The sequence below is a fragment of the Epinephelus lanceolatus genome, chromosome 4 (genome assembly GCF_041903045.1).
Source record: "Epinephelus lanceolatus isolate andai-2023 chromosome 4, ASM4190304v1, whole genome shotgun sequence".
Lineage (NCBI taxonomy): Eukaryota > Metazoa > Chordata > Actinopteri > Perciformes > Serranidae > Epinephelus > Epinephelus lanceolatus.
Genome location: NC_135737.1, coordinates 39,495,872 through 39,519,013, shown reverse-complemented (window position 1 = coordinate 39,519,013; position 23,142 = coordinate 39,495,872). Strand labels below are relative to the sequence as shown.

Sequence of the window (23,142 nt, the reverse complement as noted above, 5' to 3'; positions counted from 1 at the left end):
CCTTGAGACAAAAAAAGAGAGATATAAAAAAACAGTTAAATAAATGTGTCTGCAACAATAGTGAGCTGGAGTATAGCTGAGGCCAGACTGGGGTCAAATGTACAAAGACGAACATATTTAAGATTGATCTGGAGTGGTCATGTTGTAATAAATGAGAGCATAGTGCAGTGGTTCCCAACTGGTCCAGCCACGGGGTCCAGATTGCTCCGTAGTCATTAGTCAAGGTCCACACAGCTAGTTTGCTGTCTCTGTCAAGTAGCTGTCCGTTAGTTATTCACGCTACAGCAGGAAACTGCACTTCAAACGTGCAAGAAATTCACTGTACTTCAAAATAAAATGTGTTTTTTACAAGTTTAAGGTGTTCCCCGAGTCATTTGTGGTCCATATAGAATGGACCAGCAACCCACTTTTGGACCACGACCCACTTTTGGACCACGACCCACCAGTTGGGAATCACTGGCATGGTGAAGAGTTTTAAAAAATACAGATATTAAATTAGAAGTCATTTATAAGAAGACTTCCAGGCAAAAAAAAAAAAAAAAAAAAAAATCGGATTACTGTTTGATCCAGGCCTGTGGAAACAGCAGGCTTACATCACTGACAATGAATTGTGACACAAAAACAGCGTTGACTTGAACTCAGTAGGTGAATTTTGTCACTCCATAAGTGTGTGAATTTGGGAAGACATCAATAAAACAAAAGTACCTCTCATTTATTGTGCACATTACCCAAATATGTGTTGGGATTAAAGAGCATTCTGTTTATTTATATTTCTAGTGTAATATATTAAAGGAGCAGTCCGGTATTTTTCACTTTAAGTCCAATTTCTGGGTTGTTTATGATGAAATAGAGTGGCTCAGACCAAAATAGTGACGATTGCTCCCTTTCGGAGAATTTAGCTTTCCCCTGCCTGGCTGCTATGGCCATGTGTGAGCCTGTCTTAAAACCACCCTGAACGTTCGTTTTCAAAGCCATGAAACTCACCAAGTAGTCAGTGGTGTTCGTTGATGTTCTGGCATAAAAATCGTAGCAAACTGGTTTCCGTGATGATGTATTTGACATTTTGTCTACCCCACTGGTTTTCTATGGGAAGCCTCATTGTCTGTTGGTAGTGATCCGCCACCAGAAACGGAAAGGGGGTTGTTTACGACAAGGTTTTAGTCATTGTAGTCTTTTAGCTCAGCGAAAGTGCCGTGTGCGCTCCTGGAGGAAGAACGAGAACGAACGAAAAAATTTTGTAATAAGTTTAAACAACTGCCCAATGGATTACTCGCTTGTAAACATCCGTCGCAGCACGATGTCTTTGAACACAACGCCAACCTTCTTCTTCTGCTTCTTTTCTGTGTTCCATTACATTGCAATGGTTTCCTGCCGGTTGGTGACACCCACATAAAGGAGCATTATTGCCATCAAGTGGGCTGGAGTGTATAACGCTTCAGGGTCAAACGATTGATCAAGCGTAAGTTTAAACACGGGTGTGAGGCAGCTGAAAAAATAGTTCCACAATCAAGATGAAGAGCAAAAACACGTCTGGAAACCACTTTGAGGGTGGTTTTAGGACAGGTTCACACATGGCCATAGGCAGCAGTGTTAAGCCAGGCAGGGGAAAGCCAAATTCTCCGAAAATGAGCAATCGTCACTATTTTGGTCTTAACCACTCCATTTTATCAAAATCAACCCAGAAATGGGGCTCAAAGTGCAAAATACCGGACTTCTCCTTTAAGCTAATTCCACTCTACACTCGCTGCCAACCCTCCCTTTTTTTAAATTTTAATTTTCTAATTTAATCATTAATATTTTGAGTGTAATATAACACCTTCTAGGAAACAACCTGAAGACATATAAATGTAGCAGTCCCTACATTAAAAAAGTACTCTGTAAAGTCAGTGAAGTTGTCTGGTATGAACTAAATAATATAAATGTAAAAAAAAAAAGAAAAGAAGAGAAAAATAAAGTTTCCACAATAAATCATGAGATTATATGTGTTTGAGCACTTTTTGTAATGTTAGCACACAAATTTGTCTCTGTAAGACTCGAAATGCCAAAACAGCACATTTAATTAAAACTCATATTAGACATAAAGAGGAATTGCTTTCAAAGAATAAAACACCTTTCAATACAGCATGTAACACACAAATAATTGCCGTATGAAGTATTGCATCATAGCTACTAGAAATTATTAGTATTGCGCATAAATGCACAATGAGAAATGATTGCTAATTTGGGAACACTGTAACAGTTTTGTCAGAGAGTGGTGAAATTTGGTTAAAATACAAATACAGCAGGTCAGAAACACAGTGATACTACCATATACAGCATGGGTGTCTATTATTAATCGTAACACATATGGCCATTCATATTAAACCATACTGTATTTACCTCAGACCTCGTAATGAAATGGCAATAACCATTAGAAAATGAAAACATTAAAAAAAAAGCATCCCTTCATTTTAAACCAATAACAGACTATCAAATCCAGTTTGTCGTCTAATGTAACAAAAAGAAGCGTTTTAAAGTTAAGACACATGAGTTGTAGAATATGTATCAGTCAGACATGTATTTTCTTTGATTCACAATCTAGCCTACTGTTGTAGTTACAATATGTACAGTAAAAAAAAAAACAATAGGTGTTAGACTTTGTCAAGGGGAGAAAAAAAAAATCACCTTTAAATATATATTTGTCTCTTTATAAAGCATTTATGAAATAAGACATCCTCTTACCCACGACTTCTGAAAGCAGCACTGATGTGACATCAACCAGATCAGGACAACAGAGAGGATGAACACAGCGAAGACTACGACACCATCCATCAGCAGGTTCAAGTTTAAATCGGGGGACAGTAGCTTTCTGTTGTGAAAATCCAGTGCTTGTGCTATCTTCAAATATCATCAGTATTCTGTATGTGCAGAGTTTTGATATATGTTGTTTGGGTAAAGCTTGTAATTAGTAAGACTGAGTTATTGTTTGTAAGACAGCAGTTTTGATATAAAAATGCTCTGAAAAGTGCAAAAACGTAATTAAAATGTTTGCATTCAATGAATTAAAGTATATTATGCAATGTATTGCACCCATAAAACCCCTCTCTCTATATGCTTCTAAGGCCATTTCTCCCAACACCCTTTTATTCTTTAGGTTCCTCCCAACAGACGTTTAAACATTCACTGTTTCAATGCATAACCCTCATCACAACTATCAACCAAAATTACAACTGTGACAATGAAATTATTGGAAACAATACGGACTTAATTTGTTATCCTAAAACAACAGACACATGCATTTATGTGGGAATCCGAGCTTGCTTCTGTCTGACCGTGCAGTGTGGACACATTGAGATGAAAATGCCTTGTGTTGCTTTGAGTCTGAACAAAAAGAAAAACAAAAACCCACAATCATCACAATGATCCAGCCCTGAAGAAGATGTGGGAATCCAGGTTCTGCAGGAAATTTCCCTCCACTTTTGCGAAATTAAAATGGTTGAAAAATCGTTCCCACCACACCAGCCAGGAAAATCCATCCAATAAGGGGATGATCAGATTCCATGTAATGCTCATCTACAAAATAAAGGGTCCCGTCCATCAGGGAATTGGCATTAAATGAACTCTGTACTGTGAATCCAAGTTTGTTTTGAGATAAAGAGGTTGTGACGAAGTCGTAAAGGGCAGCGGGCTGCTTCAGCCCATATTCGGTCTGTTCTTCATCAGTGGGTTCCAAACATCACAAGAAAACAAGCATGTTTTTAGTCTTGTTTTCAAAGCTAACAGTTTACCAAATGGGATTTCACACCAGCGAGCCAGCTCTGCTCTGGGCTGGCACCATGACAGGCACCGCCCCCATCCTCTCCAGCGTGGCCTGGCTCACGGCGTAGGAGTGCGTGTGCTGCCCGTGTGTGGAAGTCACCACTGGTTTGAGGCTCACAGAGCCGTTGCTGCGCACCATGGCGGGAGGGGACGGGGCAGAGTTTGTGGTGACCACCAGAGTCTTGGGTGGTGGGAGTGTGTGGCTGCCGTTGGCGAACGCTGTCGTTGTTGCTGTTGTGGGCTGTGCATGGCGGGACAGCGGAGCTGAGCCTGGTGCTGTGACCACTGTACTGTGGCCGTGGCCTGCGTTCTGGGCCTGTCCGTGTCCATGTGCAGCGTGAGCAGCGGTGGAGAAGGTCTGACGAGTGTCTCCATTGTAGCGGGTGTAGGAGTTGGTGTCGTAGTTGGGTTTGGGGTTGTGCCAGTAGCGGCTGTTGTAGGTGTTGGTGGACGTCAGCGTGTCGTTCTCTGAGGATGAAGCGTCTGCATGGAAAGCCTTCACTGATGATGACCTCTTGGGAGGAAGGTCATCTTCTCTGTTAAGATAAGACGTCGTGAAGATGTCAGTGATATTAACGATAGCAGTAAGATAGCCAATTAGTTTGTCTTCAAATGTTTAGTACAGATTCTCTGTTGGAGCATAAAAATTAAAAGAGCTCCTCTACGCAGCCAAGTTGCAACACATCGAGAATCTTAATGCTACTTATTTATTCATCTTTGCCCTTAGAGTGGGAACAACTGTACAAATAAAGGATATAACAACACCCCCGCCTCTTTCACATGAACGTGCTTGTGGCTGGATAAGAAACCCAGAGCTGACTGAACTAGCTGATAACCAGCTTTGTATCCAGACGGCCAATGTTAGAGTTAGTCAAACCAGATAACGAGATGATACCCTGTGTTAGCTGAACTGCCTTCGTAGTACAGGCCTCCGGTCTTTCACATCTGCACTCTGCATCTCTGCACCGTCATTCCAACTGGGGAACGACTGTAACAGCCCTGAGGTGGCACTTTCTACCTTTATATGGTATAGTTGTGACATCACAACTTCACATAACTCCTGATGGTTTGTTTAAAGGTAAAAGTTTCTGAATACAGAGTGTGAGTGGATTTCTCTGTGAACTGAACATTATGATAGTTTCACAGTACAGTGTTTATACAGCGCCTATACCTGCGAAAAGAAAGAAATGGAAATCTGACTTTTTATAATATGAGACCTTTAAACCAATAAAGGGCCACCATATTTAAACCATTCAAAAGTACTTATATTTTTATCAATAAACTGTTGATAAACTTCCAGTAAATATGCTGTGAATATCACTGGTTTTAAGTTGCAGTTTAGTCATTCCTCGCTCATATATTTTTTTAAGCATGAGTAATTTTGGTGGATGAGTTTGGCTCCTGATACATTTGGCTGAGATAATATTCATTGTGATTTGCTGTTAGTGGTGAAAAGCAGAGCTGCTGGGCTGGAAACTGAATGTGCTATTGCAGATGAGCCCAAAATGAAGCAGATGTTATCCCAACCAGCCAAAGACTCACATATCTGAACAATGATTTATCTTCCAAATGATGCATGGAGAGATTTTTGGGAGAAATTGCAGCCCATTTAATCAGCTGACAGAGCTTCACAGACTGTTTGAACGGACAAATTAGGCTGAGATGATGGAGACATTTGCTGCAAAGAGATAAAAATTAAGCTGAATTCTTCAAACTTTCAATCCAATTAACTGGTCTGGGTTTCTGAGCTGAATCTTTGTGATTGCTGTGCTGACACTAATCATTCTGCTGTAGGACATACAAAGTTCCTGCTGAATCTTATCACCCTTTGAAATACAGCAGACAGGCTGCGAATGTCAGCCCAGTCGCCAGGGTGAAACATTGGCACTGTGCATTTCTGCAAACCACATATGTTACATTTGTACTTTTCGTACGTATCATGTCAACATTTGACTTTCGCTGGTGGACGGCATGACACCCGGGGGAGACGGCTGCAAAACAGCAGATAGTGTCATACCATTTTTTTTAGACCAACAAACAATAAAAGCATGTATTTTAACGACACATAGGGACATTTCTTGCTGTGTCTGGTGTGACAAAACCTTGTAATTTTTTCAAAACACGTGTTTGTTGTGACCAGAGCTGGTATTTTAAGCCAAAACACGATGTTTTCCAACCCTAACCAAGTGGTTTCTGTGCCGTAACCGAACCACATGCTAACCACAGCATAACATTAAAAATTAAAACATAAAACATAAAGAAATGTAAAGTTTCATCACATCCACTCTGTATGAAACCCACAAACATATCCATATCCATGGTTTTCAGAAATGTACAATACCAATATTTATTCTGGTGATTCATTCTGGGTTGCAAATGTAGTCTCCACCCTGCCACAGTCTGTACAACATATGCCACTAAACAATCTGTGTGTGAGACACAACATCTACTACATACATTAATATTATGTATGCACTGGAAAAAAAACAACAGCATCTGGTTGTGACTGACCAAAGCCACAGATCAAAGCCAAACCTGATCTCATTGGGGATCTCCTCCTCGTCGTATTTGTTCTTGTTCTTCCAGTAGAAGAGTGTGACCACCACTAACAGGGAACAGATGATGACAGCTAGGACTCCTGTAGCGATGGTGCCCGCTATCAGACCCACACTCTGAGGCTGGGCTGCAGGACAGAGAGACAGGAGGAGAGTGTTTGCCAAAAAGTTCAGTCTAAATTCATCGTGGTTTGGCCTCAGATGAAGAGGGAGCTGGATGGGTGGCACAAAACTAGACAGGAAATGTAGTAGGTTCATGAACTTGTTTTCAAAACTGTGTGTGCTCTTTCAAAGATTTTTTTAATTTGGCAGACACATGCAGCAATTTAATATTTTTGGGGCAATATAGCTTTACTCTTAAACTCTTAAAATACAATTCAAGGACCTATGGGATGTGTTGCCTGACTAACAGGAGCTACTGTGTCCATTATATAATCTGTGAGAGGAGGAGCTCATGCTATGGTAAGTTTCTTTGGTGGACAAGAGCTATTTTATGTCCCTTGGTCTAAAAATATAGACACAATTTCATATTGGAGATGGAGAAAAATCTCGTACTGATTTTAATATATCAGTTTTTCAAAGTGAAATAGAAACAGCAGTGGAGCAGAATTTTGAGTAACACTTCCTCTTTCTGAGCATTTTCATCTGCACCATGTCGGCAGTGACTGAAACCCACTGTAGTCTCTGACAGACAGGCTCAGCACTCTGCTGTCTGTCTGCCTGTATTCATGACACTGAGCGTCATCCTGTCACACACTGTCAGACTGAAAAAGAAAAAAGACTGTGTAACGATGTTACAGTCTTTCCTGTCAAGCTATCCAAACTGTCTGACCCCGTATGACCCCAAACCAACTCTGTCCTTTTCTCTGAACTGGTGCAGGCGTGAGGCAGTGTAACTATCTGCTGCTCTTGTCCTTTGTGTAGTTGTATAGTTTATTTGCCTGTGTTAATATTGATCCTGTCTGTCTGACAAGTGTCACCCTAATTTTATTTCCATCTGTCAGAGTATAAGTGAGACAAGGCGCTTCCATCTATAAATGCAGATCCCTCACCAAACCATGTGTCAACTGGTGTATAAATGACAATAACAGTGTTACATGGATCCAGCAGTGAGGGAGCAGTGTGTCTGAGTGTACTTACGTGCTACGACCTGCAGGTTGAGCAGACAGGTGCTCTTGCCGATGGCATTGCTGGAGGTACACTGGTAGAGTCCTGAGGTGCTGGTGCTGATGTTTCTCAATGTTACAGTGCCCTGCATCTGATCTGAAGGACACACACACACACACACACACACACACACACACAGAGCCACATGGTAATTAAAGTGACTGAGGCTGCATTGTGAATCACATACTTTTTCTTTTTACTTTCAGTACATACTGCAGCTGCCTCAATTTATTTTATCATAACATAACTTGATTTGTTACCCTCTGGCCCATATATTTGTCGCAGTCTGTAGCACGATATTTAAAGTAAAAAGAAAGGGTATGGGATTTGGAACACAGCCTAAAACACAGATACGTCAAAGCAAAAACCTAGGACTCAGTGCATATCAAAGAAACATTTACAAAAAGTCTGTTAAGTGTAACATCGTGGTTAAAGTCATTCATAGTTTGTGTAAAATGTGGTTAACTTTCTTGTTCTAATCTCCACAGTATAAGAATACATTCAATTTAACTAATTTTACTATCTACCAATAGAGGGTGCTATACAGCTTTCAAACAAGTAAAGCATATTGTACATTAAAAAAGTAAAGCTGCAGATTCCTTTCTTTCACAAATAATGAATGGGTTGACTTGTGGGCGTATAACCAAAGAGCTGTACACTACTGGATACATTAAAAAAGGCCTCAGCAGTTCATAGGACATAATGCAGATTGCCACCTGTTCTCATGATAGTGACATGACAGATGTCACAGCTGTCTGTGTCAAACGTTTCAGTGAAAATGTGATTGAAATTAAGCAGCAGAAGAAGACAGATTCAAAACTCAAACACTGACAGTTAAGTATTTCAAACCAGGTGGGCTCTCTGACTGTCATCAAGAGGAGATGTATCATAAAGAAGAGTAAACTAATTTAATGAAAGTCTTGAAGACTATAAACACAGTGTTTAACAATAAAATTAAAAAAATACAAACATCACCCACAAAATGAATATTTATAAATCAATTAGTAACGCCACGTTACCCTGAGTAAACTTTGTTTTTCATGCATGCATCCAGAGAAAAAGGCAAACACATTGATTTAAGGTTAATTGGGGATGATGTTCAACAACTGCAAAACTATAGCAAATCATCTGTTTACAAACTCTCACACAACTCGTGCAGTAAAATCAAAGTCTCATGTATCCAGTAGTATGCACAATACTTCCCAAACACATGCATTTTTACTACAACAATAAGTAAATACAATAAAAATCTTAGTATTCGAGTCTGGCTTTGAAGAGAGCAAAGATAAGTTTCACTCTCAGTCCAGCTAGGTTTTAGCTTGTAAGCAAATGTTTTGATATGATTTTGTTGTTGTAAATGCAGTCCACAATCAATCAATAAATCAATATGTTTGCTGTTTTCTGTGGGGGCATGCCAGTAAAACAAAGTTTTCATCATAAATTCAAGGTAACATGAAATAACTAACTGATGCAACTAACAAATCTCCATTTTATGGGAGAAGTTTTCCTTTAATAGGCTGGTCTTGATATTTTGTAAACACAGGAGGGGATTTCCTCACACAGCTAAAATTGAAATATATTTTTAAACTGTCCCTCAAATGGTTGATATTTAATGTAATATCATTTAATTACAGCATCAGGGTTTAGAGGAAGTAATGTAAAGGACATGCAAAAAGGGAAATATAACTATAAGAAACATTTGGTTTCTTTCATTTTGTGTTTTGTTTGTTGTTATTGTTTTCCAATACAACTGCCATTTTGGTGAGATACAATCTGGCTTCTTTCAAGCTCAGTTAGATGGTAACATATCAAAGAGCTGATTGTATTCAGTCACCTTTGTAGCTGAATCTGCAATTAATATTCAGTGTCTTCACATTTAAAGTCTTTTCCCAGTGTCGACATACAAGAAAAATATATACATATATTGACTTTCTTGTTGCGGGAATCTGCAATCTGCAGTTTATTGTTACATTTTGTACATTAGCCTTTTATTTACCAGTAGTGTACAGACAAAGAGAGTGACTTTTGATGATGATTATTCGACTGTGCAATGGGCACAGCTGGAAAAGAAAGGAGAGTCCACAACACCAGTGCTCTCTGATGCTGAAAACCAAACACATTTCCATTCTACCTGCTCCTTATCATACTTAGTAACTGTTGAAGCAGTATGGCCACAGTGACTGCACCAGTCCAGTACAAAAAATTTCAAGTGTGTCAGAGTTGGTATTCAGCATGAGAAGATGAGGAAGAACATAAAACACCACCACAGATCATCTGGGTTAATTGCACACACACATTCCTGATGCACCCATTCACAAATTCACATGGTTTAAAACACTTCATCCATCCATCATCACCCCTCAGCAGGGTCAGAAGGGGGGGTGGGCCTTGGGCGGGCAGTAGTTTGGGCCTGGCACATGACAGGTGGCGGTGATGGTGGGATTGTTGCTGAGTCTGAGCAACGCTATGTGTGTGGGATTTACCAGCAAAGGTGGGGCAAAAGGGAACTCCGACGGCCAGCTTGTTAGTAATACCTTGCATGGCGTTGTGCGGCAGCTTGGGCAGCGCGTCCAGCTTCTCCCAGGAGTAGGACGGCGTCGGGATGCCTTCCTCTGAGCTGCAGATCAGCATGATGTCACTGCCTACATCCAGAGTGCCCTGGATTCGACATGCTGGCACCGAGGGGGGCACTGGCAGATGGAGAGAGTAGGCGGTGGAGTGTGAACGGGTATACAAAGAAAATCTAATAATTTCTTATTTGCAGAGGAAATTTCATATTTAAAAAAAGCTGAAGACTCTCAGCATTACAACAGTGCTTGCATGCTGCTTCACTGCAAACTGATGCTCTTACAAACTGAAAAATAAAGTTTCAACCTGCTAGAATTTTTTATGATTGCTGCATTGAAAATGCTGTTGTGTATCTGTCTTTAGAGCTCTACAGTTGGAAGGAAATGATGCCCTCCAAGTTAATGGCCAAAGTGAGCAAGTTTCAAACAATGAAACTCTGAATATGAAATTAAAGATTCCTGCTGACGTCTTATTTTTTAGGACATTAAAAAATGAAATATTCTGTGGTGATGTGCGGTAATTTACCCAACACGGTGAGCCCCATGACACCGATGTTGCGCCCCCCTCTGTCTGGGAGGTTGTTGACCAGGCACTGGTAGGTCCCAGTGTCAGACAGCTGGGTGTTGTTGATGAAGATGGAGGCACTTGTACTTGGCATGGTAGCCACGAAGCCCACACGGCCATTGAGGTGGTTGGCGAGGCTGAATACCTGGCCGCCCTGGTAAATAATCACCTGGATTGGGATGTGACGGGGAGGTGATGGAAGAGAGACAGAGAAGGTGACGGATGTAGAAAAGGATGGCGAGTTGAAGTGAATTGGTTAAACAGAAAGGTAAATGGGAAAGGGTGGAGGGTGGAAAGATGCGTTGGTGGCAAAGGGGTCAGGGGGAAAAACAAGTACTGAGAATCAGCATTTCATTTATTTTTAATAATTCTTAACAAATAAATGTGTGCCTTTGTTCAAAGATATGTAACAGATGGTGCCAAAGTTTGTGCAGCCATAAAATCCTCAATGCACTTGTGGCCTATTACAAATACCTCCCACTAGAGGGAGTCCTAGTTCTTCTAACAGGCTTAAAAATAGCTTGAAGGTGGACAGAGAAAGTTAAGGAGTGAACAGATTTTCATGTCCTAAGATACAAACAAACAAACAGACAGAAGGAGGAAAAACCTTTTATTTGTAAGTGGTTGTTTCTAGCTCAGTGATTCCAGGGTAAGGAGTACATACTAAAAGTATGCTTTTATGGTACTATCAGGCTCTTCAGATAAAAGCATCCACTAAATGGTATGCATAATTGAAAACATTTTAACTTAGAAACATATAAACTGCAATCTGATGAATCCAACAGTAGCAATGGAGGAGGTTTTTCTGCACAAGGAGTCAAACTCAGCGAGAAATTAAACCAAATCCTTGCTCTTTATCATTACATCAGTGACCTTTGAGAATAGTCACAGTGAAGAACACACTTCTGAGGATGAATTCAGGCCTTTGGGTTGAGGTAAGCTTGTCTCAGGTCCAAGTTAAAGAGCGATGAAGGATCAATTTGTTCAAAAGCTTCCCTCAGGCCTCAAACTCGGGGCTGAACAGCTCGTTTGTGAGGCCGAGCCACATGCAAAACAGCTCTCACCCCTCAGCTGGGCCCACACAAAAGATGAAGACTACACACGCAGACACATGGTATGTGCACACAAGTCTGGCACTCACACACACGCGCACGCACCAGCTCACACACAGGCATGCACTCACGTAGACACAAAGTGCGGAGGGGAATCAGAGGGGCTATTCACTTTGGTGAAAAGAGCCCTCATTGAACTGCTCAAAGAGCCAGGCAGGGAAACAACCAGCACCAGTGTGGATGTGTGCATGTGTGTGTGTGTGTGTGTGTGTGTGTGTGTGCGTGAGAGTGATAGTTCTGATGGAAGTGCAGGAGTGTGTATGTGACTGTGTCCTCCACTGCTGCTTAACGGTTGTAAATTGCGCGGCTGCAATTTCCTGAGTGCAGTACGCTCGCTTTGTCCTCTTATGTGCAGATGAATAGGCAGCTCCTCAGCTGTGATGAGAGCCTGCAACTGCATCTTCTGTGTGTGTGTGTGTGTGTGTGTGTGTGTGTGTTTCAGTGTATATTCATATACTCACAGGGAGTGTATCAGTTTTGACTTGTGTGTGCAAGTGTGTGTGATTGTCCTGCCACAGACTGTTTTTCAATCTCAATAACAGTGTGGTCTCACATATTGTCCGTCCACTTTTTTTTTTCATGTCAAAATTTTTTCCCCCGCCAGTTTCTGTCAATGTGTCTCTGCCTACCTCTCTGTTTGCCTCTCTGACAGACGGCACCGGTATGACCTGGCTCTACACTCCTGATGACCTAACAATATAATCTGCATGCTCGGTGAAAGTGATCCAATCAATCGGCCTCACACGCAACCCACACTGGGTGTGCGTGTTGGTGTGTGTGCATGAGTGAGCAGAGGATTAAAGCAGGCCCTAAACTGTGGTGCATCTTACACCTGCCAGTGCTTTTTTGTTCTTTTCTGACATTCAAAAAAATCAATCATGGTTGTATTACAGGTGTCAAAAAATACCATAATGGACATAAGAATGTGCACTCGTGTGTATTTTCCAGCTTAAAACATGCCACATTCTGCGCATTCTCTAGACTTTGCATCTCTGTCCACTGTGTTGCTCCGTCCATATCTATGTGTGTGTATAAATCACCTCATCCTCTCGCATGACCTGGTTGGCTTTGTAGCTGTGTGCAGGGAGAAAAGAGGTCATGGCTGGCACTCAGATGGCCGACAGCCCTAAGAACTCTAGCTGGACTATCTGGACGTCCCACTGCTGGCCCAGCGGTAAACCTCTGCTACATCCCTTCCCTTCTAAAACCCTACACACATACAGCACAAGCATTCCCTCACACTCTTGCTACAGCCCATTCTCATGCTCTGCAACCCGCCCCATAAGTGTGAGCCACAAGTGGACGCACACAGTAAACCTTCAGATATCCTCTGTCACTGTCTGTCTTGCAAGTGGAGCCTACTTCTGACTGACCCTATGGGCCCTGTTGGCCCCAGACATGAGGGACACTGCCATCGCCTCAATAAAGCCTGAATAAACCTCTAAACCCCGACAGCCTCCCGTCAATTTACTGACTGTAAGCTGCCACTGTTATCTCTTTCTATCCTCTGAGACATGTTCTGAACAATATGGGCCCAGATCCATGTCGCTAGTGTATTTTGTTTTTCAAACTGCTGGTTTTAGCACGTAAACTACATACTGCGTGCACACTTGACCTTATTGCCATCCTGTCCAAAGCATACAGTCAGTGTTTAGAAAGATCAGCCAGTTGCTATGTTTCTGTTTTCTCTGTGGTGCATTCAAGGACACCAAAACAACAGTGTCTTTTGTAGTAATCATTGCTTGCGAGGGCTGATATGAAAAGTCACTGTGGGTCAAATCAAGTCACAGCCAAGTATCATGTCTGAAAGGGCTTTTTGGGCCTACATCAACAACAGTATTCAATAACACAAGCTATCGAAGAAGACAAGTTAAAAAAAAGGTTTTGTTTAATACATAAAGAACAAAAGGAAAAACCCTCAGGGGGGAGAGGAAATTCAAAGAGAAGCTCCATCTCCTCAGACAGCTGGAGGTAGAATAGGAGCCAAAAGTGGGGATTGTAGAAATACAAAATAGAACAAAAATGCAACAGAATTATAATTGATCCACTGATAGTAATTACCAACAAAGTATGACCATGAGTTAGTCTGGTATCAGCGCTTTGTTGTTCAATGTGCAACGGAGGGGTAGGTAGAGGCACATTTTCATTCCCAACTCTTAAAATACTGTGTGAGACCTGGTTGGTAGAGGTTAGGAATAAAGGAGTAAGGGCGGTCCAACATCTTAAATCCAAAGTCAGCTGTCCAAAAACATTGCATCGTTTTGCTCTGTGGTCAGAGGATCCCACCCGAACCGGGTCTCCGTCCAAAGTCATCGAAATCCAGTGCTTGGGCAGTGACTTAGCATCAGAAACCAACAAAAGAAAGGTGTCCTTTAACTGGTTGCCGTTACATTTTAATGGCACCCAGCGGCATCAGGGGGAAATGCGGTGGGACAAGAAGGAAAGTTAAGGCAGCCAAAGCGTGAGTGGGGTAGATGGGTGGTCCAACAAACCACGAGAGTGGTGTTCGCTTACCATAAGATTATAAAGCCAAACCCTGTTCTTTTTTCCTAAACCTAACCATGTCTGTTTGATGTTGGAGGAAAAAATAACATTGATTAGCGGTATTGTACTGAAGCATTGTGTTTACTTTGAAAGAGACTGTATGTAAATGTTTTTTTTCCTGTGAAAACTGAAGTGCATGAAGACAATGCATGTAACAGGCAGAACTTCCCAGACGTCCCAGAACGTCACCAACCAACGCACCCAGGGTACCTTGCACGTCGTATGTAGACATGGAAACCAAATGTCAACATGTGACAAGGTCAGAGTGAGAATGTGTTGCCCACCCAGAAGACAAGTAATGTACATAATCCACAAACCTTTTATTTTGTTTATACAACTGAATGTCTGAGTAATCACACATCAAGATTTGTCCTCAAGTACGTGGACGACTCTGTTATTGTAAGTCTTCTTCATGGATCAGAATATGACCATGGTTCCATATTGGATAAATTTGTTAATTGGTGTGACCAGTCTTTGCTTCACATTAGACGTTTATTGATTTTCGGAGGAGGCCCTGCCTTCCTGCTCCATGTGTGATCAAGGGGGAGCTGGTGGCAGCAGTGTAAGTATTTGGGCACTGTTTTAAAGGACAGGTTGAATATTAATGTGAACACTGACGGCATCTGTAAGAAGGCAAACCAGTGCCTATTCTTTTTGAGGAGGCTGAGGAGTTTCGATGTAGATAGGACTACTTTTATTGAGTCCATTCTTAAAAAAACAGTTGGAAAAAGTGGTCAAGTTGTGCTGTAAGATCACTGTAAGATCACTAACCTACAGCATCTGTATGAAGGGAGGGTCACCTCTAAAGCTCAGTCTATTGTCTCAGACTCTCAACATCTCCGGCATGTTGAGTTTCAGATGCTTCCATCATAGCGGAGGTTTTGCCTCCCTAAATGTAGCATTAAACGTTACAGATCATCCTTTGTCATGTCTGCTATCACTCATCTTAACCAGCAGTGACCACTAATGTCCATGATTTACCCCTGACAGTGTGTGATTCTGGATTCTGTGTGTTATGTACTGTACTGTCTGTTATGCTGTACTCTTGACTACTGTCTGTATCTAAAATTGCCCCTCAAGGACATTAAAGGTTTACCTTACCTTACCTAAACCAAGCATATCTGAGCAAAGGATATCTAAGTACAAGGTGTCCTTGCAAGCAGCTAGTTTGAACATCAGCATTCCCATGCAGTGATGCTGTCCATTAAAATGAGGGTGTCAGTGATCTGGATTTGGCAGTGATCAGGGTGGGTTAGTGATCTGTGCCCTTCAGCTAAAGGTAAGGGTTCAAGCCCTCGTAACAGAAATAATTCATGTACTTAAGAAAGACACATAAAACCCTACTGCTGACAATGACTGAACTGTTGCTGACTCTGCATCCTGATGTCCCTGGAGGACAGAAGCAAGAAAATAAAAAACAAGAATTTCCTCCGGCTGATCAATAAAAGGTATCACATTGGTGTATATGAGAGAGAGTGTTGAAGCTAAATGTGTGAGTTGTAATATAACCTCTTCTCAGCCTCTCCACAGGGAGGAGTTACAGCCTCAAACAAACAACATGATGTGTTGGCACTGTCTGAAATGGGTCCTTGTTCATTTTCTTTGATGTGTCCTGCAAAAATTGTTTACGCAGGGTTGGAGGGAGGCGACACAGAGAAAAAAAGGTCATATTTTGAGGGTATTCGAATGCAGCGTCTATTTGATCTATCCTCTGGCAGATTGTTAGGTTCAGATAAGGATCAGAATCTGATCATCTAAAATACTGTGACAGATGTTCTCAATTACAGATTAACATCATTTCTGCACCACAGATTTTCTATGACCTCAATTTCACCAGAGCCTCATTTCACCGAAAGTGCACAATTTTTACTCTTTCAGTTATAAAAATCAACACGGCCCCCTTTCCAAGAATTGACGAAACTTATTTAATTCATTTTTTTCCAGACAGAAAACCATTTAGAAATGATACAATGACAGTGCAAAAAAGTTTTCATCAGTGCTGGAGTGATAAAACTTTCCCAATAAATTTCTATCTTCAACTTGAGCAAGTAAAGAGAGAAACTGTATCAAAATTGGATTTCAAAGGATTTCAGGCACTGACAATATTAAACTGCCAGGCGCATCACATTGAAGAAACGTCTCCACCGAAGCCTTGCATATAAATTTTTGATATATCAACTATTTTAATGATTGAAACTACAAAATCAGTTTCAGGAATTAGTTTCCCAGGTGGTGCGAGGGGAGCCTGAACCTGGGGCTTTTATTAGAACATAAATAACAAAGACATCCAGCAAACAGTTTAGAGAGGATAAACAACAGCTCGGCAACATAAAACCATTGTCTACTTGTGTGCGTGTGTGTATGTGTGTGTTTATCTGGATTATCTCACACCTAGCAGCCCAGAGGAAAGAGGTCAGGTTGTTTGATCACAACAACAACGGCATGATAGACAGATTACATATACGGAGACAACACATGAACATGCATACACACCCAAACACACAGGTACACTTTGTTGAGCTACGTGCCTGTGTGTTGTAATCTGGAGCTCAGCTTGTCAGGTACTCAGTGTAAACAAACAGGACTATGGCTACAGCCAGGCAGAACTGTAGACAGAGATTAATGTCCACTCTGGGCAGCCTCCGACCTGCATTCAACCCTGGTTGAAAGGGTGCTCTTATAGCTCTGTTCTGGTCCCCACCAACTCCAGATGGCTCTTTACCTGTTAAATGCTCCACTATGTTCACCAGCTAGTCTCTGTCTGTCTATCTGCTGTTTGGTGCTGGGCAGGTAAATTACAGAACCAAAACAAAGGGTACGTTACTGTAACCCTAGTTCTGTTAGCACAAGTGGAGCCCTCCTCTGGACACTATGGGTAAAACTCTCTTCCAAGCACACACTGGACAATCAAACATGTTGTCATGATCTAAATTAGTGGTTATGTCTTCGTTTTCTTACTGTATAGCTTCTGTATGGTACGTGCTTAATGTGCTTTGGTTTTATGGTGATGTCACTGTCTTGCTAATTGTGCTTGTGTGCTGTTGTCCTTGCTTATGTGCTTTGCTTTGTGCTTTTGTGTGTTTGATTGTGGCTATGTGCTTTGGTCTGTGTTATGTTTTATGTTGTACCTTTGTATAGTACGTTCTTAATGTTTTTGTTTATATCGTCATGTCATTGTTTTATTAATAGTGCTTATGTCTTGTTGTTTTTGCTTATGTGCCTTGCCATGTGTTTTGTCCATGGTTATACGCTTGCTCTGTGCTTAGGCGCCCTTCTATTTACATGTCATCAATCAGGTTTTATGTGTGCGTGTGTTGTTTTAATGCCTTTTTCTTATACACACATACACCATCAACCTGCCAGGGACTGCATTTAAAAATAAGCCTGCATGGCTAAATCTGGCACATTTACATGACTTAAGTGATCATGTTAATTAATGTGCACTGTCCCTTCCTAAATAAAATAAACATAAATGTGGGAAGCCAATCAGGATGTGCCTACCTGAATACAAGTGGACCCCATTGGTAAATAGGGCAGTATATGCTGCTGCCTGCTATCCTAGGAACAACAGGGCCCTGAGGTAGAGGGGTCCTCCTGTGCTAATAGAACAAGGGTTACAATACCGTAACCTTTGTTCTATCTCACACAGGCTGACCAGCAAAACGTAAGCCGCTGTAGCCTGCCACAGCGGAGAAGTAGGGGGAACCAGCCAGCCTGGGTGGTGTACAAACAAACTAAATCAGAGCTGGGTCTAACCTCACAGGGGTCAAAAGACAAGCAGCAGATGCTCTCCACACCATATTCCCCTGGTCACAAAGGCACACATACAGGTGTATCATGCCCGGAGGGGAATTAAGTTCAACACAATTGACACTCGCCTATCCCATTTTACCAGTGGGCAAAATAAACATTCATTGAAAAGAAAAAGAATAGCAGACAGCAGTGTGTGCAGCCTTATGGGCTGCTGGGTCCACATGTATTCAGGTAGGCACAATCTAATTGGCCGGCTACGTTTATGCAAATTTTAAAGGACGAATACATGCACACGACTGGAGGAGACCTATGGAGTCCAGTAGAGGGTGGAACCTGTGTGAGACTGAACAGTAAAGTTGTGAACTGGAAAACTAACACCAAGCTGAAGGATGCTCTAAAACTCAGCAGAGCTGAGAAGAGCTTCAGAGTCCTGTAACTCTTCCCTCATTACACATCATCTGATCCATTGTTGAAATTAGTGCTCCGTATAAAAATATTGATTATATCCACTTTAAAAACAGGAAAGCTTCCAATAGAATTATTTAACTTTGTCTTTCCTTAATTACCATCTGTCCTTTGTATTAATTAGCTACTTGAGACTCCAGGTGCACTTGACTGGCACACTTTCTCCACTCATATACATAATATATGAAGCTTACACTTGACTCATTAAGTTATATAGCCTATAATGTGGAGTCAACCATGGAGGCTCAAGGCTGTAAAACACTGAGTGAAGTCTTAAACAACATGCCAGGTCAAAGCATTGAGCAAATGTATAGCAGGATTAATCCGAGCTGCAACAAACAGCCAAGTTAGCGAAGTCATAGGTGCCAGCATATCTCGTGCCGTTGCCCTCTAACAGTGCTAAATAAGTAGCATCATCTCTTGTAATCTGAACATGGTATTCAAATTTGAGCAGAGTGAGAGATCTGAGTGGTCCGAGTGCACTCGCTAAAGTGCTAACGCAGGTTGTGAGGGTGTGCAAGTGTACCCAGTTCTGTTCAGTAATTCTTAATGGCTTTTAGCATCAACTGTAATCATTTATGACATTCTCTTCCTCTAAAATGACCTTGTACTTGTACTGTCGCCCCACGCAGCACTTTATTTCACTCACTTTTCCGACAGCTCACCAAATTCACATGCACAACCTTGTCGCGGAACTGTAGCTCACACAGTATTTGTTTCTTCTTGTGTGTGACTGCATAGATTGTATGTGTCACTGAATGCATATGTAAATTTAATGTTCTCTTTTTAGCAATGCACGCTTTAAAAGTTGTGTGCATCACTGTGCTTGTACCCAGTGTTCTTAGGTACACGTCAGCACTGACCTAACCATGTACATGAGACAATACGGTGTGAGGGTATGGCGTGAAACACAATGAATGTTATGCAACTTTCTAAATGTATCGGCTCCCATCACCACTCGCCCGGCATCTAAAAGTCACATGCATTCATCCGCGAGCAAGTGCCTATACATGTTAATGTTACTGTTGTTTTCAGTTTCATAAGCCCTTAACCACATGTGTGCACATGGCAGCACAACTCTGATGTATGCATTTATTATGGATGTATGGAAACATGCATGTCAGTTTTCACACTGTTATTTTGCACTCTGCATGTGTCTATGTGTGAAGCCAGTAAATATACAAGCCCTGCATGTATGCATGTGGATCTGCACTACATTTGGACCAGCAGTCTGTCTAATGCCAGTTTGTGTGTGTGTACCAGTGTTTGTGTGTGTGTGTGTGTGTGTGTGTCTGTGTGTGTGAGTGGTGAGAACAGCTGCGATATAGAGCCTGTCGTGGGCGTGAGGTAATTAGTGCAGAAGATGATTGTATTATTTGGACGGCCGACCAGCGCCAGGGTTCAAAGTGAAGGGAGGCAGGTGAGCTTGTATGGCCTGCAGCTGCATGTTAAACAACTCAAATGGAATCACAGAAGTCCCGCAAGGGGGGAGGAAGAGTGAGAGAGAAAGAGGGAGGAAGGGAGGGAAGGTGAGAAAAAAATAAAAAAATAGAAAGAAAATGAGAGTAGCAAGCCGGGAAGGGACAACGGTGAGAAGCCAGTGGGACAAAATTAACGGCTACGAGACAAAAGTAAAGTCTAAATCATGCAGTGTTTTTGTCTGCGATCTAAACTGCTGCCAACGTTCCCAAAGAAACTTAAACAGTAAAATGAGCTTCAAGAAGTACATTGTTTTATAAAAAAAAAAAAAAAGTGCTCCATGACATTGCTGTCCTGCAGGCTACATTTGGAAAGCGACAATTATCTACACACATCTTAACTTCTACTTACTACATCTAAAGTACTCTAATAAAGTCATCTAACTTACATAACTAATATCCTAAAGGTGCGTTCAGATGCACCGGAAAGAGAAGTGTTGTGTCTTTGTTTCTGAGTCATAGCTTGGGTTTTATTTAATGACCATCACCGTGAGCAAGAGCCATTGCCGTCTTTCAATGCGCTAAATGTCCCTCAAGCTCCAAAGATCGCCTCTCTGTGGATGCATTGTACAAGTTCCTCAGTTCTCAAGGTTTTCAATTCTCTTTGCGCTGTATCTGAGCACACCTTAGTACATATTAAATCTTGTGTACCTGCTTTGACTGTATGGTTGGTGTTGGAAGCAGCACAGACATGCACATGAAGCGGATACAGTAACATTGCATTAAAACACAAGTTAGATGCATCTTGGTAGGATGGTATACATGTCAGTAAGTACCTTTACAAGCTCGAAGAATGCTCTGATTGAGTGGGTTCATGCAATGATGTGCACTCTACCTGTTCTGGCTGGTTGGCATTGGACAGTGGTATCACCATCCAGATGATGTTGAGGTTGTTGAGGGCAGCGCTGGTGGTGAAGGAGCAGGGCAGGACGGCTGCTTGGCCGCGGGCCACCTGGATACTGCTTTGGGACACCGTCACATCCAGCGCCCGCACGTACACTGCAGGAGGAAGGAGGCAGTCATCAGTGTTTCACAGCATAACAAGTAAAATAAGAGAACAGGAAGAGTAGACGTCTAAATGTAGTAATTACAACTCCCAACAGATGCATCTTGTATGGTCACTTGTATTAATCTTTGCATTTTGTAAGAGAAACTAACTCGTCCCTCTGCAGGATATTCACCTGTATCTGTGATATTGAGAGAGTTTGAGATAGAGACAGAGGGACAGACACCTAGACGGAGAGGGGAGGTCTCTAACTACAAGTAATAATGAGCAAAACCTTTGCCATGTACACGTAAATGCACAATATTTTAAAACGCAAGAAGTCATGTTTAATCTCTCGGTGCATCTTTCTTTGCTGCCGCTCTGTCTTTACAGCAAAACAAACATGATTCCTGAACCGAGCTCCTCTTTTGAAATGCTCTCAGCAGCTAAACAAACATCTAGACCACACTGTGAAGGATCACATGAAATATGTAGTAGTTAAATGGGAAGACACGATAGGCTGTCTGTTGAGTTATTCATTCCCTAAAACAACTTGCTTCTTGCCGCTTTCACGGGAACGTGTTCTGTATCAATACATACGAAATGAACATGACAAGCGGGGATAGTAATGGTTATTTCAGATACTATTTGCTGCTTTCTGGGCTCATGCAGCTTACTAAACAACCATGATAGCTTGTTGTCTTGTGTATGAAGGACTATCCTCTCAAACTGAGGTACCCAGGAGCTGCTTCCCTCATCTGGACTCAGCTGTCAGCCATAACAGACCCACAGAGAGAAATATGTACATGCAGCATCCTATTTCTAGACCAGCTAAAGACATTACAGCCTAAATTAAGTTAGATTTCCCCCACAAGCATGTATCCATGTCCAAAAACCCCAATGGGAAGTAATCTTATCTAAACATGGTGAGGAGGATGATGGCACTGATATGATTACAGGTAATTGATCATGTCCTGTGAATCGTCCTTGTTAGTGATAATGTAAGATGATGATCTTGCCAGAAGCCAGAAACCACCAGCATGCCATTTGTGTGGTACGTAGGAGTCAAAACCAGACATCAAATGCGAGCGCCTCGCACAACAAAATATAAATCAAACAACCCACCATACATCCAGTTATTTGTATTATTTCTAGGTCACAAAATGTAAGGCATCTGCTAAGAATTTCAGGGTTTGAGTGTCATTTCTGCTGAATTTGGGTATTGAATATCGCCGTCATATTCTAGCTGACAGACTGCCTGTTGCTTCCTCTCTGTCTGTCCGAAAACCTGCCGACTTCCTACGCTTTCCCTCTGCTGGCAGACACCACAAGCCCTGCAGGCTCACTGCTGGCACAGGGGAGATAGGCAGCGCTCAAACTGCTCCACTCAGTTATGGTTCATAGGAGATATAGTCATGAAAAGACTTGCCATAAATTATGCAAGCAATTTCACTTAAAGGCATTATATTCCATCAGAATGTCAATATGTGTCCTTTACAGTAGTGTGATTCCTCACTGTAACTCAGTTGTTTCAATAATAAGACTGTACGTTAAGCGGCGCGACAGTCTCATCAGCGTGCACATCACAATGCAGCTAATGAGCTCCCATTAACCCTCATGACAAATACAATCTCTGGCCACCATTATAAGTACAATAAATTCTTAGGTCACAACTCTAATCTGATCTTCTTCCATAATCTGTGTACACAATGTTCACTTCACGTGCATGTTAAACCTCTGTTGTCATCGGAGGACGTTCACACAAAAGGTTACGACCCTATTGGAATGTCCGATTGTACAAGCAGCATGAGATAAGTGTTTATTCTTGTGGCTTCATAGATATATAAAATGTGCTAGATTTATGGAGTGAGAAAGACAGAGGAAGATTGAAGAAAATAAAGACAGAAAGAGAGAGGAGGTCCTAGAGGAATGAAGATAGAAGGAGCATCTTATCATCCCTAAGCCTCCTCCAAGGCAGCAGTCTCTCAAGCCCACAACAGCTGGAGGGCTCATTTCAAAACACTGGATTAGGGAACCTCTGCGCACAGAGCCTGTAAGCTCCCGCGACCAAAGAAGAAACACACACACAAACTCAAAACCAAAAACAAGCACACAAACATATGCGCACACGCACCCTTCAACACAGTCACAAA

General features: G+C 41.8%; 1 protein-coding gene across 1 annotated transcript in view; it reads right to left on the bottom strand.

The window, feature by feature from the left end:
- Positions 1 to 2,138: 2,138 nt before the first annotated feature.
- The window catches only part of igsf11 (immunoglobulin superfamily member 11), a 121,596-nt gene continuing 100,592 nt past the window's right edge, over positions 2,139 to 23,142 (bottom strand). The window contains exons 3-8 of the mRNA XM_033630542.2: positions 20,840 to 21,003; positions 10,614 to 10,821; positions 10,055 to 10,210; positions 7,494 to 7,616; positions 6,334 to 6,481; positions 2,139 to 4,334 (exon numbers count right to left, since the gene is read on the bottom strand). Of these exons, the coding sequence (XP_033486433.2) occupies positions 3,779 to 4,334; positions 6,334 to 6,481; positions 7,494 to 7,616; positions 10,055 to 10,210; positions 10,614 to 10,821; positions 20,840 to 21,003 (1,355 nt within the window). The 3' untranslated portion in view covers positions 2,139 to 3,778. The remainder of the gene's footprint in view (positions 4,335 to 6,333; positions 6,482 to 7,493; positions 7,617 to 10,054; positions 10,211 to 10,613; positions 10,822 to 20,839; positions 21,004 to 23,142) is intronic.